The 17533-nt window shown below is 41.6% G+C and overlaps 1 protein-coding gene across 7 annotated transcripts in view; it reads right to left on the bottom strand.

The window, feature by feature from the left end:
- Positions 1-2790: 2790 nt before the first annotated feature.
- LOC110488151 (DNA topoisomerase II beta) overlaps positions 2791-17533 on the bottom strand; it is a 47070-nt gene continuing 32327 nt past the window's right edge. For 6 of the 7 annotated variants that reach the window (XM_021560221.2, XM_021560223.2, XM_036971353.1 and 3 more), the window contains 18 exons: positions 16644-16758; positions 16196-16317; positions 12524-12672; positions 12052-12283; positions 11516-11650; positions 10126-10326; positions 9529-9724; positions 8788-8879; positions 8521-8676; positions 8148-8231; positions 7649-7846; positions 7257-7422; positions 6837-6998; positions 5368-5661; positions 5089-5178; positions 4072-4212; positions 3760-3860; positions 2791-3651 (listed from right to left, as the gene is read on the bottom strand). In XM_021560221.2, coding sequence (XP_021415896.2) covers positions 3460-3651; positions 3760-3860; positions 4072-4212; positions 5089-5178; positions 5368-5661; positions 6837-6998; positions 7257-7422; positions 7649-7846; positions 8148-8231; positions 8521-8676; positions 8788-8879; positions 9529-9724; positions 10126-10326; positions 11516-11650; positions 12052-12283; positions 12524-12672; positions 16196-16317; positions 16644-16758 — 2826 coding nt within the window. In that variant the 3' untranslated portion in view covers positions 2791-3459. The remainder of the gene's footprint in view (positions 3652-3759; positions 3861-4071; positions 4213-5088; positions 5179-5367; positions 5662-6836; positions 6999-7256; positions 7423-7648; positions 7847-8147; positions 8232-8520; positions 8677-8787; positions 8880-9528; positions 9725-10125; positions 10327-11515; positions 11651-12051; positions 12284-12523; positions 12673-16195; positions 16318-16643; positions 16759-17533) is intronic. The other variant, XM_021560222.2, reaches the window with a different exon arrangement.

Below are 17533 nucleotides of genomic sequence, written 5' to 3'. Positions count from 1 at the left end.
ACGTTGCATCTCCTGAACCCAACCCTGCTTTGTGTTTTGGACGGCAGATCCACTAGACAGTACTTTTTCTCAGGGATGAGGAATGATGTCCCATATCGGCCACCGCCACAACAGCCTTTCTGATCTTCTAAATATATTCTTAGTAAAGCTGTTTTTCTTTAGAGCCTAAGGGCCAGATTTAGTCCATAGCACTGAAGATCTGTGGTATACCGCGATTAAAATGTAATGGCAATGTTCCCGCTAAACGCTGCATATGTCTGCTCAATCGGAAATTACACTGTTCTTCAGCTCTACGGATTGGATCTAACTCTAAATCACAGATACGAATTTGGACACTATTTATAAAGTTAATAGCCTAGTATCCACACTGAATATTGCTCTGTTCGTTTCACTGTTGTGAAGTGATATTCAGTGTGGAAGCCAGGCTATAGACAATATCATTTATTCAGATGTTGACTCAACTAGCACGAAGGCAATACTTCTCATAGTACTTATAGAAAACTTGAAGGTGAATTATATGTAGCCGACATAATGTTAAGGGTGATAGTAATAAACAGTTTTCTTTATCATTCTTAAGGGTAATAATAATTTGGCATAAACTGTTATGGGTGATTATTGAGTCACTCATCTCAGAGGTATAAAGAGTTTTTTTTATTCTGAATAGAGGCAAACATTTTACCACAAGGGAACAGATGACCACTGTAGTCAGTCAGCTAGAAGGTTGGGGTCAATTCCTGTTGGATTATTTCAGTTTGCTTCCTGAATAGACTGAATTGATATGGAATTGACCCCAACCCTGGCTAGAACCTTTCAGAACCATCTCACACACAACCATCTCCTCTCCTCCATATCAACACCACATGTAATACATACATATCTTAAGGGGAAAACAAAACTGTCTCCGTTGTTCCATGTTTGAATGTGAATATGCCGTCCAGGTTTTACATAGGAATGATATGCAGTGTTAAAGGAATACTTACTTTAAAGCAGCGTTTTGTCAAATTCATTGCATCTCATTGTATGTATGACAAAAAATTAAATGCTCTCTTTCCTCCTAAGGGAGAGAGGGATGTAGGGTAAAACAATCCTGGTGGCTCATCACAAGAGCAGTGTGGATGAATCTCAATAGTCTGCCCTACATTCCTCTCCCTTGATGCCGCACCTCCTTCTCAAAACGCATTGGAGGAAAGGGTGCAGAACCTCAGACCTTCTACAATGTGTGTTGTTGAGGTGAGGAATCGAGGATGTGATGAATCACGGAAAGACGTCTGACATTTACCCTGAGTGTCTTTGAAGTTGGAAAACTTATTTCACAGCTGAAGAATGTCTACATCCATCTCCCTAGTGACCTGAGCGCCACCTACAGGCACCAGGTGACACGGCAGGGAACTCAATCCATTCCACAATGCCGAATTTACATTGGTTTCTGTTGAATGTTGTACCGATGTAACTGTTAATATTTACTACTACTATCTCACTGCAGACTTGTTCATGTATTAGATGGTGTGTGTGGTGTGCTTTATGTCTCAACTAATGGCAGCTTTAGGCTATCTGACCTCTCAGAGCTTCATCTCATAGCCAGCCCCTCTTGGGTAGCAGCTGCTCACCCCCACATCATTTAGGACCAAATGGTCTCAGTACCTGAGCATGGGTTCACAATAGAGTTGCAAAATTCCAGAAACCTTCCCCAAATTCCTTTTTTTGGTGGGCGGGGGGGGGGGGGGGGGGGGGGATCATGGTCAGAGGATTTTTGTAATCAGGAGGGAATAAGCTAAAGGAATTTCCAATGTGGAATTCTTAAATTTGTGAAAAGTTTCCATAATTTCGAAACTCTAGTTACCCCGATGTCATCGCTGATCAAACAACAGAGCTGATTTCCCCTCTTCAGTTGGAATGCCAAGCAGCTGTCACTAAATCAATCAACTGACAGAAATGTAAGACAATAAACGGAATAAGATCAATACATGTACCGGAAGGGGGCAACGTACTGAACATTGCAGATAGAAATACACTGAATAGATCTGGCACAACGAGTCCATGCTCTACAAGTCAGTGGTGTCTGTTCTATGCAACGTATTTCTATTTGAATGTTCCACCGCTGTGCCCTACATTATCTAACTATCCAGTAGAAGCATGACTGTGAACCTCAAAAAAAAATGTACCTTCGAAAGCAACTTTGTTGTTATGCCTGTTCAAAAATGTTCAAAAGTTTAACATTTACAAATAATGTATATCATTGCCTTTTTCACCCCATCGGTATCAGAAAACCTCATTGTCATCATATGCAGTGTTGTATAGTTAGTGTTATTATGAAGAGACATGATCAAATTATGGTTGAGTTTTCTTAACTTTGTCTTTCTGGAGGGTGGGCAGGGCAGCAGGGAGTTGTCATGGTGATTATACATTTACCCAGAACCTCCTGCTGGCCTGGTGGGAAGAGAAAGCAGGACGTCCTCATAGGGAGCTTTACAGTGAGCTTCTATCTTGTTTTCGATTTCAATATTGTCTGTTTGTATATTAACAATGCTTTATATGTTCATATACTGTTTAACTTTACCATGAAATGCCCTGGCAAAGTAATAAAAATATATTTATTTTAAAATACATAACGTGTGAACGTGTTATAACCCAAATATTTAGATTTACTGTAACCTCGAAGCCTTGAATAGTGTGTGTGTGTGTGTGTGTGTGAGAGAGAGAGAGAGAGAATTGTGTTCCTACAGTTCTGCTCTGCAGGAAATAGAGTGAAGTCAATTAAGAAAATCTTACAGAAAACACAACAGCCTGAGAATAATTTACATTTCATTGTTTACTTCCAAGTTCATGTTCAAAAAGGTACATAGTCTCTTCTTTACTTTTTAAACAGTTAAAATGTGCTGAAGCACCGCGTTCCTAACTTCTAAAAGCTGCTTAGGACAAATACAGAACATTTCCATGGTAATAATAATAATTTAAAAAACAAAATTGTTTTGTATGTATAATAAAAAGTGTAAAACACCTACACAGTAGAAAGCATTAAAGTCACCATTAAAATTAAAGGGGGGGGGGGGATGTACAAAAGTCTGTGGGACACAGCACAGGGGTATTTCAACCAGTGTGTGTCTGGTCCTGGTTGAATACTTCAAAACTAAATTCTTCCTTCTTACGTTGAAATAATCACATGATATTTAAACATGACTGGATATTTAAACAACCACTGCCGACACCTATCCCACCTCTCAGATGATTTCTTCTAGAAAGTCAAGGAAGGATGCACATTAAAATTACTCAAGCGATGTGTGTGCAAATGGCTGTTCAAATTGTTTAAAAACCCATCCTTCCTGATTTCATCAAGGTGATCACAGATCATAATTGATTGGATAGGTGACAGCATGGGGTACCAACCAATGAAGATCTGTGATTACTTCAAGGGAGGGAGAAAGCATTGGAACAGAGCCTGTGTGGGAAGGATTCCATGGTCTAGTCGAACATGTCGTACTGATCGTCGTCTGACCCTGACGCTGACTCAGCAAAGTACTTCACTTCCTTCTTGGCCCTGCTTCTGCACGGTCGGTCTCGGGATGCCGTGCCGGATTGGCTGAAACGGTTGGAGTCTACATCATCATCATCTGACATGGGGGGTGGGGTCACGACTGCTTTCTTTGACAGTTTCTACACAGGGAGAAGACGAGAAGACTAAGTATCGTGTTGTATGGAAGTCTTCGTTTTTTAGTATCTTCTTATATCCTATATGATTCAATGACACACACACTTTCTTACCCTACTGGTAGGGGCTTTGGGTGTTTTCCCAGGAGTCTTCTTGGGACTGAAATCATCCTCTTCAGATTCAGACTGCTTCCTCTTCCTCCCTCCGCCTTTACCTACACAGGTAAGGAAAAACACACCCAGGTTACACTCGGTTCACACCCAGGTTACACTCGGTTCACACCCAGGTTACACTCGGTTCACACCCAGGTTACACTCGGTTCACACCCTTTTATAGTCAGTTTACACTTGTCAATCTTTTATATTCATAGAGAAATAGATTGTAAGCTTACTGACTCCACTGGTCATTGTGAGGTAAGCCTGTACCTTTGAGTGGTGTTGCAGGCTTCTTGGAGCCGGTATCTGAGTCGGAGTCCCAAACGGACGTGTCCAACTTCTGTTTTGGTGGCTCTTTGGGTACTGGTGCTTTCCTGGGTTTGGGAGCTGCATCCGAAGGCTTCTTCACTGCTGTGGGTAACAGGGATCAATAATAACAAGGATCTCAGCAAGACACCATGGCTGTGTCTAAAAAACCACCCTATTCCCTATATAGTGCACTACTATAGACCAGAGCCCTATTCCCTATATAGTGCACTACTATAGACCAGAGCCCTATTCCCTATATAGTGCACTACTATAGACCAGAGACCTATTCCCTATATAGTGCACTACTATAGACCAGAGCCCTATTCCCTATATAGTGCACTACTATAGACCAGAGCCCTATTCCCTATATAGTGCACTACTATAGACCAGAGCCCTATTCCCTATATAGTGCACTACTATAGACCAGAGCCCTATTCCCTATATAGTACACTACTATAGACCAGAGCCCTATTCCCTATATAGTGCACTACTATAGACCAGAGCCCTATTCCCTATATAGTGCACTACTATAGACCAGAGCCCTATTCCCTATATAGTGCATATTAATGTAATAGCGGTCATACAACATCATACGAATTGGATGTCGAAAGTATCATACGTGTTGGAAGGACATATAGTATTATACGTCTTGCTCTGAGACCAGGCTGCTTGTTGTGTCAATGTCAAAGGAAAGGAGAATTTTTCCTAGATTGTCATTAGAATTAGGTTAAGGTTAGGAAAAAGGTCAGGGGAAAGGTTAGCTAAAATGCTAGTTGTCTCTGACGCAACTCGAACACACAACCTCTTGATAGCGGTATACGCCCACCCATCCTCCCTGACCAACCTCCCTATTGTTCTGTCTTAAGTAAGCAGCCCATTATTTCATTTGAAACGTAAGAAGTACTTAATGAAGGTACACAAATGTACGTCTGTTTAATGTGGCCAGGCTGTAGATACATATTTGGCTCTGTGTGTTACCTTTCTTAGCTGGGACGGGTTTGTCGAAGGCAGAGCTGCTGGAGTATGAGAAGGCCTTGTCATCCCCGTCACTGTCCAACTTCAGGTCATCTGGAAGACAAGAGTAACTGACATTAACCCTCAGATGAATGCAGGGACTAGGAGATTATGTACAGACAAAGTCCTTTTTCATAGACAAACACACAAGACTGGAAATAAAAACAAGAAATATACATCTAACCTTTTACTAAAGAAAGTACAAGACAAGGCAAACATGCAGACCTTGCTGTGTGAACTCACCACTGTCATTGCTCTTTTCAGAGGAGCAGGCTGATTTGGAGGAGGAGAATATACTCTCTGGTTCCTTCTTCTTCTTTGCTGGTGAGACGGTGGTGGTGGTCTGTTTGGGCGATGGGAAGATATCTTCATCATCATTGCTGTGGTCATTGTATCGGTCTTTAGTTTCGGAGGAGGCAGTGAAGTCATCTTTGCAGGGCCGGGCTGGCAAGGATGCAGCATCATCATCATCATCATCCTCTTCCTCTCCTCCATACTCTTCCTCACTGAAGTCAAATGTGTACTTGGGCTTGGTCGCTGAGGAACAGACAAAGTTCATTATAAATGTGGGTGTGTTTTGAATCACTTGATGTAGTTTGATCGATTTGTAATGATTTCTGAAAGGCAGCATGTCCTAAAAGCCCACTACTAGTGATAAGGAAGAGCTACAGAGAGTTCATAGTGTGAGTCAAATCAGTGTTTTGAGAGCTGAGAATTGTAGCATAACCTCTCCTATTGCATATGGATTGCGTCACGCTGCTGTCAGACTTCAGGCTCATCAAGCCAGGGAGAACCAGACTTTCAGACTTTCAAAGAGCTGATGGAGTTTCAAGTTATAGTCACCCCAGGTGACAGACAGCATAGTGTGTAGAATGACAATGAGGCAAAACTATTATGTTAGAATTAGCAAGACCAGAGTTCTGACCACATGACCTGCAAAGGGAAAATATCACTGCCATTACATTGCTTTCTAACCAAGGAACATGAATTGAGGAGTGAACTGGGGTAGACAGGATATCCATCAACACTTGGAGGACAAATGGAATTAAATAAAAGAGCGTCTTTATTGCAAAAAGTAGAACCACCACGTTTCGGCTTTCTACAGAAATAAGAATGAGGCTTTTAAACATTTCAAAATGGCCTCAAGGACCAATCACAAAGAATATGCAATTAAAAACATAAGATTGGTTAAAACAGTTGAAGAAAAACCAACCAATCGACTACGTGACTGGACCAGAAAAAACTCTAGGCCCAGATAATCTCTCGTAGACCGAGAAACATAACTGGTACAGTACAATCTGTCGTGAAGGAATGGGACGAGCAGCAGTAGTTTCAGTGTTTTTCATTACTGGCATCTTTCCAATTTCGAAAGGAGAGGTGACATTCAAAGTGAGAGAGAGCTACTCGTTCCGGTTCTGTTCCTCATTCTAGCATCTCTTCAGCTCTTCTCTTTACAGGTATAGACCCAGAACTTAAATCGAGCAGCTGACCAATTACGCAAGACTTTAGTTCTGGGTTAACTGAGATTAGGGCCCAGTTAACTACTGTGATCAGGAAAAATGCCTTTCCCTAGTTCTAACAGGACAGTGAACACGAAGAAAACACCCTAAACCACAGTGAAAAAGGAAGCTACTGTCTGAACTTATCCAACAAAAACCAGTCTGTTTTAATGGTGTGTCCTAATGAACACAACCCAGTAGGTAAGTGGTTACCTGAGGCCCGTTGTGACTTGGTGTCTCGGGGGATGACCACAGGTTCACTGTCCTCCAGGTCACTCTCTGATTTGGACTCATCCTCCGACCAGGGGTTACGCTTCTTCACCTTCTTACCAGATGATCCTTTGGGTGTGGGGGGTTTCCTGGCTCTGGGAGTACCTGATATAGAGAACATTCAGATTTCAGGTCTTTTATTTAGTAGCCATGAAGTGTGATTAAAGTAAATGAGCGCCAAAGTTTCCTCTAGTGGTAGAACTTCTGACTCCCAACTACAAATTGCCCCAAGAGGAAGGGATACAATACTTGGGTCCACCACCTACCTGTCTATCCCTCTCATATGTCTCCCCTTCTCCCCCAATTCATGACTGAACCCCAATAAGATGAGACACATGAAAGGAGAATGGAACATCTGCTGACCTGGCTCCTTCTTCTCCTGTTTGACCCGGGGGGCCTTGGGCTTGGCAGGGGTTGTGGCTGGTGTATTAGAGGAGGAGTTGAGGGAGTTCTCCCCTGTTCCCCCGTCTGACCCCAGCACTCCCATCTCATCATCAAACTCCAGCTTCATCACCAGGTCCGCATCACCCTGAGAGGCCAACACACACACACACGTCATGTCTAATGCCTGAAAACACACAGAGAACAATGCAAACAATGCTGAGCTATGACAGAGGTATACAGTTGATCTAAGCTCATACGGCACTGGGTATAAATCATCAACTTCAATGGTTGGAATTGTCTGGAAACATTACAGACTGGACCGTTAATAATGAAGCATAGAGAGGATTCATCTTAAATATGACATGTTATACCTTCTTCTTCTTGGTCATCTTCTTGGAGGCGTCAGTCTTCATGGCCTGTGTGATGGTGGGTACGACCCTGCGGCCGTACAGCGAGGGCAGCGTCTCCTCCAGGTGTAGTTTCTTCACCTTGGGCTTGCCCACCTTGCCCTTCACCAGCTTGGTGCCTCTACCTGCACTCATGTCTGCCTGCTCCTGGGCCTCGATTTTCTGTCACACAGACGGGGAGAGAACACACCACAGTCACTTTTTGTAAATGGTCGAGGTCACTTGTATTGAGGTGACGGTTTATAGTGAAAGGAGATAAAAGCCAAACATATACGAATAGATCTGCTGTCAGTAAAGCCTGGAGAAAGAAACCTGGAGATTAACCGACTTCTCCCCAACAAAAGCAGTCTCGCACAAGTAGGCATGAATGATTGTAGTCCCTTCTTAAGCAGTGACTTAGATGAGTGACTCAGAAGAGTGACAGATGAGTGACTCTGCTGCACATAGTGCTGGTACCACTCACATCCAGTTCTTCAATGAAGACGGCCAGGTCCTCCTTCCACAGATCCTCAGGAGACTTCCTCTGCAGCTCATTCAACTCTCCTTTCTGTTGAACAACACATACTCAGTTGATAAAAGACATGGTGCTAGTAACACAGAGCGTGTGGGTTCCTTTCCCTCTGCGATCACATACACATATTAAAAAAGCACTGATGTTCACACACTATGCTCCAAGAACAAAACACACACACAACTGTTTAAAGACACTCAGCCCCTGACTACTTGTGTAATGTTGCTGCAAATGAATAGCCCTTTGGGGACGATAAAGATCTATTGAATAGAATTGCAAGTCTTTGACAGGCAGGTGTCTACACCCTTCCTCTCTGAGTCAGTACCTTGATGTCTCTCTGTCGGAGCAGCTCGTCCACCTTCTCCTTGGACAGGCACCACAGAGGCATGTTGAGGATGTAGTTGAAGTTTGGTCCCGACAATGACACAGAGTCCACAGAGCCGTCACTGTCATTACCATCACGATCATCCTCCTCCAGAGCCTATAGAGAGACCAGGAAGATGTCCAATCAGAATACAGGGTGTTGAAGCGTCAAGTGGTCTCAGCCAGTCACAGGGCTGAATGTTGGACAGTGGCAGGATGCTAACAGTACCTTTTCCTGTGCTTTGGTCCATGCTGCCACAGGGTCCGACTCAAAGCCTTTCTGCACCAGCATCCTGATCAGATCCCTCTTAGACTTGTTCTCTATAGACAAACAACATTAATATAGCAGTACTCTAGTACCAAATTGCCAATTGAAATAAATATTGAGGGAGAGACAGAGACAGAGGCAGAGGGAGAGACAGAGGCAGAGGGAGAGACAGAGGCAGAGGGAGAGACAGAGGCAGAGACAGAGGCAGAGGCAGAGGCAGAGACAGAGGGAGAGACAGAGGGAGAGACAGAGGGAGAGACAGAGGGAGAGACAGAGGGAGAGACAGAGGCAGAGACAGAGGCAGAGACAGAGGGAGAGACAGAGGGAGAGACAGAGGGAGAGACAGAGGGAGAGACAGAGGCAGAGACAGAGGCAGAGGCAGAGACAGAGGCAGAGACAGAGGGAGAGACAGAGGGAGAGACAGAGGGAGAGACAGAGGGAGAGACAGAGGCAGAGACAGAGGCAGAGACAGAGGCAGAGACAGAGACAGAGGGAGAGACAGAGGGAGAGACAGGGAGAGACAGAGGGAGAGACAGAGGGAGAGACAGAGGGAGAGGCAGAGACAGAGGCAGAGACAGAGGCAGAGACAGAGGGAGAGACAGAGGGAGAGACAGAGGGAGAGACAGAGGGAGAGACAGAGGGAGAGACAGAGGCGGAGGGAGTCCTCTCCCTCTCTCTCTGGGATGCAGTTAAAATTCTCACCGATTGTGATCTTTCCTTCGATCTTCTCCAGTACAAATCGTGCCTGATTGGACAGTTTGGAAGCCTCCGCCCCCAGGCTCCCCACTAACCAATCCTTCCTCAGCTTGTAGTAGTGCAACCGCAGCTCAAAGAACTCCTTGAGAATGTCCTGGACCGAGTCATACCTCTTCAGACAGCCCATGTGGTCAAACAACACCTGAGGGGAGAACAACTACTTTAGATAGTTTTCCTTTCCAAAACAGGTTAAAAACCATGAAACACCTCAAAATGTTTTCCCCTTTTTAGATGATAGACTCATTCCAAAGAATCCCATCATCCAGACAGATGTAATTCCTATAATAGGAGTGCTCTGTATATACACAAAACAGAGCACTTCATCCAAAGAGGTGTATATAATGAATAAACAGTGGGAGTCAATACAGCTATAAGTTCAACTCAAATACAGGGTCGTATTCATTAGCGAAACTGTTTTGCTACGGATAATGAAACCAAGGCGTTTATTATTGAACAAGCTCAGGTAGTTTCTCCCTGTTTCAGTCCGTTTTCTTCTGTTTGGTGCCTAGTGAATAGAACCCAGATTTGGGGAGTGGTACTAACCATGGAGTTGCAGGTGAGGCTGGACTGTAGCTTGAAGACTTTGTGTAGTCCAGCAGCCTCTGCCTGGGCCAGCTTCTCCTCTGACATGCGAACTACAAACTTGACGGTTTGGTCCGTGTGGTACTCCTTATAGTCATTAATCAGAGCTGGAGTCTTCTCTGTCCCCTGGAGCATGGGCTCTAGTACCGACTCCTTGTAGGCCTGGAGGGAGAGAGAGGAGAGAGGGAGGGGAGGGAGAGGAGAGAGAGAGGAGAGTGAGAGAGGAGAGAGGGAGGGGAGGGACAGAGCGAGAGGGAGGAGAGTGAGAGAGGAGGGGGGAGGAGAGAGACAAAGAGGGGCAGGAGGAGAGAGAACAGAGTCCATTACAAGAATTAACAAACACAACATCACAGCATAGAAACAAAGGTTCAACATCTCCTTCACTCATTCCGTCAAAGCAGCTAGATGACCAGAAGTGATGGACAGGTGTGATATATCCTGTCCTTAGTGTACCTGTGTCCAGGTGTGATATATCCTGTCCTTAGTGTACCTGTGTCCAGGTGTGATATATCCTGTCCTTAGTGTACCTGTGTCCAGGTGTGATATATCCTGTCCTTAGTGTACCTGTGTCCAGGTGTGATATATCCTGTCCTTAGCAATAGTGTACCTGTGTCCAGGTGTGATATATCCTGTCCTTAGCAATAGTGTACCTGTGTCCAGGTGTGATATATCCTGTCCTTAGCAATAGTGTACCTGTGTCCAGGTGTGATATATCCTGTCCTTAGCAATAGTGTACCTGTGTCCAGGTGTGATATATCCTGTCCTTAGCAATAGTGTACCTGTGTCCAGGTGTGATATATCCTGTCCTTAGCAATAGTGTACCTGTGTCCAGGTGTGATATATCCTGTCCTTAGCAATAGTGTACCTGTGTCCAGGTGTGATATATCCTGTCCTTAGCAATAGTGTACCTGTGTCCAGGTGTGATATATCCTGTCCTTAGCAATAGTGTACCTGTGTCCAGGTGTGATATATCCTGTCCTTAGCAATAGTGTACCTGTGTCCAGGTGTGATATATCCTGTCCTTAGCAATAGTGTACCTGTGTCCAGGTGTGATATATCCTGTCCTTAGTGTACCTGTGTCCAGGTGTGATATATCCTGTCCTTAGTGTACCTGTGTCCAGGTGTGATATATCCTGTCCTTAGTGTACCTGTGTCCAGGTGTGATATATCCTGTCCTTAGTGTACCTGTGTCCAGGTGTGATATATCCTGTCCTTAGTGTACCTGTGTCCAGGTGTGATATATCCTGTCCTTAGCAATAGTGTACCTGTGTCCAGGTGTGATATATCCTGTCCTTAGCAATAGTGTACCTGTGTCCAGGTGTGATATATCCTGTCCTTAGCAATAGTGTACCTGTGTCCAGGTGCGAACGGGCAGCTCAGTGATCTCAATGGTGTTCTTGTCCAGGACAGAGATCTCTCCACTGACCATGTACTGGTTCTGACCCAACTCATGGATCACGCCTTTAAAGTTCTTATAGCTGGGCAGCTGGGAAAGGAGAGACGTAGGAATATTCAGTCAAACGTCATTATGTTAGCTGACTTACTTATAACATGATTAACACAAATCTTGATTATCGTTCCCAGCAGTGGACTCCAGCCTGCTGAACTTCTGGATGACCGCAGACACAGAAAGTTGGTGGTTTATCCAGTTCAATCAAAACATGTTTTAAAATCCCAAATGACAATTGACTTAGCTAAAGGTTTTAATGTATAATGGTATCAATGTACAAAAATATTAATCAGAGTTGATATGCTTTAAACAATAAAATCCTAAAACCAAATGAACAATAGCGCTGCTTGTGGGTCCACAACAAATTTCCCCCCTGGGACAATAAAGTTGATCTTATCTTATGTAATGAAATACGTTTGAACGTTGTAAATGTTCACCATGGGCAGAGGGTCCTGCATGTTGAGCATGCGGTACAGGTTGTTGACTATCTCTCTGTGGTCGTAGTTGGGGATCTTGCAGGCCCAGCCCGTCCCGATGCCCTCGGCCCCGTTCACCAGCACCAAAGGGAGGATGGGGATGTACCACTCTGGCTCCACCTTCTGGTTGTCATCATTCAGGAACTTCAGCAGGCTGGAGTCCACCACTGGGAACAACATCTTGGCCAGAGGACTGAGAAAGTGACATTACTTCATAATAAATACATTTTTAAAGCATTTAGAGTTTTAATGTGTTTTATGAAAGGTGATGTATAAACAAAGTTTACCAGAAATACATCATTAACCTTTTTTTTTTTTAAATCAAGCAGGTATGACTGCACTTCAGGATGACACAATGGCCCATACAAATCATACAACAAGTAGACCAATCAAATAGCTAGCACAATTCTGTTTTGACCCTGGGAGGCATTACCTGAGCATGGTGAAGATGTAACGGGGGCTGGCAGCATCCTTGCCCCCGTTGATGCGGGTACCAAACTGACCCAGCGGCTGCAGGATGTTCACGTTGTTGCTGCCCACAAAGTTCTGGGCCAAGTTCACAATCGTCATCAACAGGGATTGCTGATCACACACAAACAGAGGCACACGTGTCAAAACAGCGTTGTTGTGGGAAACAAAGTCTCTTCAGACAGTATTGATTTAAAGTGGAAGATAGCTCTCTAACTATATTTCAATAGTGGTGTAAAGTACTTATGTAAATATACTTTAAAGTACTACTTATATAGTTTTTTGGGGTATCTGTACTTTACTATTAATGTATTTTTACAACTTTTACTCCACTACATTCCTAAAGAACATCATGTACTTTTTACACCATACATTTTCCCTGACACCTAAAAGTACTTGTTACATTTAGAATTTTTAGCAGGAGAGGAAAAGGGTCCAATTCACACAATTATCAAGAGAAAATCCCTCGTCATCCCTACTGCCTCCAATTATTAATGTCTGACTGTTGGCTTTGAAAGCCCATGAAAGCCCATGAAAGCCCATGAAAGCCCATGAAAGCCCATGAAAGCCCATGAAAGCCCATGAAAGCCCATGAAAGCCCATGAAAGCCCATGGCTTTCTGTAAATAAAATAAAAAACAAGAAAATGGTGCCATCTGGTTTGCTTAATATAAGGAATTTGAAATCATTTGTACTTTAAATTTGACTTTTGATACTTAAGTATATTTTAGCAATTACATTTACTTTTGATACTTAAGTATATTTCAAACCAAATACTTTTAAATGTTTACTCAAGTAGTATTTTGCTGGGTCACTTTTATTTGAGTCATTTTCTATTAAGGTATCTTTACTTCAAGTATGATAATTGGGTACTTTTCCACCACTGTATTTCCTTTAGCTCAGTAAATATATTTCCTATTGCTCAGTAAGTATATTTCATATACGTAGTTCAGTAAGCATATTTCATATACGTAGCTCAGTAAGTATATTTCATATACGTAGCTCAGTAAATATATTTCCTATTGCTCAGTAAGTATATTTCATATACGTAGTTCAGTAAGCATATTTCATCTACGTAGCTCAGTAAGTATATTTCATATACGTAGCTCAGTAAGTATATTTCATATACGTAGTTCAGTAAGCATATTTCATCTACGTAGCTCAGTAAGTATATTTCATATACGTAGCTCAGTAAGTATATTTCATATACGTAGTTCAGTAAGCATATTTCATCTACGTAGCTCAGTAAGTATATTTCATCTACGTAGCTCAGTAAGTATATTTCATATACGTAGCTCAGTAAGTATATTTCATATACGTAGTTCAGTAAGCATATTTCATCTACGTAGCTCAGTACGCATATTTCATCTACGTAGCTCAGTACGCATATGTCATATACGTAGCTCAGTAAGTATATGTCATATACGTAGCTCAGTAAGTATATGTCATATACGTAGCTCAGTAAGTATATGTCATATACGTAGCTCAGTAAGTATATGTCATATACGTAGCTCAGTAAGTATATTTCATATACGTAGCTCAGTAAGTATATGTCATATACGTAGCTCAGTACGCATATGTCATATACGTAGCTCAGTAAGTATATGTCATATACGTAGCTCAGTAAGTATATGTCATATACGTAGCTCAGTAAGTATATGTCATATACGTAGCTCAGTAAGTATATTTCATATACGTAGCTCAGTAAGTATATGTCATATACGTAGCTCAGTAAGTATATGTCATATACGTAGCTCAGTAAGTATATGTCATATACGTAGCTCAGTAAGTATATGTCATATACGTAGCTCAGTAAGTATATGTCATATACGTAGCTCAGTAAGTATATGTCATATACGTAGCTCAGTAAGTATATGTCATATACGTAGCTCAGTAAGTATATTTTAATATACGTAGCTCAGTAAGTATATTTTAATATACGTAGCTCAGTAAGTATATTTTAATATACGTAGCTCAGTAAGTATATTTTAATATACGCAGCTCAGTAAGTATATTTCAATATACGTAGCTCAGTAAGTATATTTCATATACGTAGCTCAGTAAGTATATTTCATATACGTAGCTCAGTAAGTATATGTCATATACTTAGCTCAGTAAGTATATTTCATATACGTAGCTCAGTAAGTATATGTCATATACGTAGCTCAGTAAGTATATTTCATATACGTAGCTCAGTAAGTATATTTCATATACGTAGCTCAGTAAGTATATGTCATATACTTAGCTCAGTAAGTATATTTCATATACGTAGCTCAGTAAGTATATGTCATATACGTAGCTCAGTAAGTATATTTCATATACGTAGCTCAGTAAGTATATTTCATATACGTAGCTCAGTAAGTATATTTCATATACGTAGCTCAGTAAGTATATGTCATATACGTAGCTCAGTAAGTATATGTCATATACGTAGCTCAGTAAGTATATGTCATATACGTAGCTCAGTAAGTATATTTCAATATACGCAGCTCAGTAAGTATATTTCAATATACGTAGCTCAGTAAGTATATTTCATATACGTAGCTCAGTAAGTATATTTCATATACGTAGCTCAGTAAGTATATGTCATATACGTAGCTCAGTAAGTATATGTCATATACGTAGCTCAGTAAGTATATGTCATATACGTAGCTCAGTAAGTATATTTCATATACGTAGCTCAGTAAGTATATTTCATATACGTAGCTCAGTAAGTATATTTAATATACGTAGCTCAGTAAGTATATTTAATATACGTAGCTCAGTAAGTATATGTCATATACGTAGCTCAGTAAGTATATTTAATATACGTAGCTCAGTAAGTATATTTAATATACGTAGCTCAGTAAGTACATTTCATATACGTAGCTCAGTAAGTATATTTAATATACGTAGCTCAGTAAGTATATTTCATATACGTAGCTCAGTAAGTATATTTCATATACGTAGCTCAGTAAGTATATTTCATATACGTAGCTCAGTAAGTATATTTAATATACGTAGCTCAGTAAGTATATGTCATATACGTAGCTCAGTAAGTATATGTCATATACGTAGCTCAGTAAGTATATTTCATATACGTAGCTCAGTAAGTATATGTCATATACGTAGCTCAGTAAGTATATTTCATATACGTAGCTCAGTAAGTATATTTCATATACGTAGCTCAGTAAGTATATTTCATATACGTAGCTCAGTAAGTATATTTAATATACGTAGCTCAGTAAGTATATGTCATATACGTAGCTCAGTAAGTATATGTCATATACGTAGCTCAGTAAGTATATTTCATATACGTAGCTCAGTAAGTATATGTCATATACGTAGCTCAGTAAGTATATTTCATATACGTAGCTCAGTAAGTATATTTCATATACGTAGCTCAGTAAGTATATTTCATATACGTAGCTCAGTAAGTATATTTCATATACGTAGCTCAGTAAGTATATTTCATATACGTAGCTCAGTAAGTATATTTCATATACGTAGCTCAGTAAGTATATTTCATATACGTAGCTCAGTAAGTATATTTCATATACGTAGCTCAGTAAGTATATGTCATATACGTAGCTCAGTAAGTATATTTAATATACGTAGCTCAGTAAGTATATTTCATATAGCTCAGTAAGTTTACGGACCTCTCCGTGATGGTAGGCAGACATCTCTGCTACTGAACCAGCCAGCTGAGCCACCTTCACCTCCCTCTTATCATTCCTCTTCATACAGGTGAACAGCACTTTCCTCTGGCCTGGCTTCAGTCCTACACACATACACACATGACATCATCAAAAGAGGACCACACCACATCTCTTCAAAAGGGGATCACAAGTGGACCGCATGAGGAGTAGGTGTTGCAACAAACAGCTAATGGGGATTGAAATAAACAAATGATACACGTCATCAATGGGGGACCACTTCACACAAACAATTATTCAAGAGGAAGGTGAAGAACTCTGTTAAAATCAAGTTTCCAGGCTTCTCAGTTCCCTTATGAAACTTCAAAGCCATTTGACAACAAACACAACAACAAAGCTACTAAGACAAGAGTGTCCAGGGAGATAGTCTAGTGGATCGAAGCATACGTACCGTCCACCAAGGATGGGATGGATCTCTCGTTGTCGGAGTTGGAGAAGAGGATGAGTTCTTTGTTGATGAAGTCATTGTAGGAGAGGTGTTTCGCCTGCGTGCCGTACAGGTATTGCTGTATGGGGACAATAAAAGGATGAAACGTAAAGTGACTTTAATCAGGGCTATGATGTTGTTATGGTCTTATCAGTGCCACAAGGGAGAGTGTTGTCTACTTTGCATCAGCGACCGACAGCAAACAGAGTCATTTACAAAACTGTGTTCCGTGCAGGTATTGCTGTAGGATGAAATAGAAATAAACAGAACTGAAGCAGAGCTCTGATGATGTCACCGGTGTTAGACATGGTTCTGATGGGATTCACAAGGGGAAAGCAGCTGCTACTTTACATCAGTGATAGACAGTAGAGAATTTTCAGGAAATATTTCCATTTCAATGCTTAGGATATTTGGGTAACACGGGCTGAACACAAATCCTCAGAGGCGTGTGAATCTGAGCCAGCTAAAGACTCTAAACAAGCTGTGATACATCATGGTCCAAGTAACTCCCATGGTGGAGAGATCCCTCTATGAAAACACAAACATCTGAACAGTCTACATCCTCTTCCTTTAATCAAACTCCAATATCAAAATGTCTCTCACTGGGTGCATCTCAATAGTCTGCTGCTTCCTCTCCTTGTCTCCTTTCCTTCATCTGCACTGATGTGAATGATCTGGACATTCTCTCACAGTGCAGATGGAACCTAGATGTTTCAGTGAAGCACACTTGTGTGATGAGTAACCGTTGCAGAGACCTGAAGATTAACGCAATAGGAGGTATGCAAAACTTGTTATACTGGCTGTATTTCTACCTACTTGAATGGTGAATATCTCAGATACACATGAAAACATGT

Source organism: Oncorhynchus mykiss, chromosome 32 (assembly GCF_013265735.2).
Source record: "Oncorhynchus mykiss isolate Arlee chromosome 32, USDA_OmykA_1.1, whole genome shotgun sequence".
NCBI lineage: Eukaryota > Metazoa > Chordata > Actinopteri > Salmoniformes > Salmonidae > Oncorhynchus > Oncorhynchus mykiss.
The sequence above is the reverse complement of the archived record's forward strand: the minus strand, read 5'-3'. Positions and strand labels throughout refer to the sequence as shown.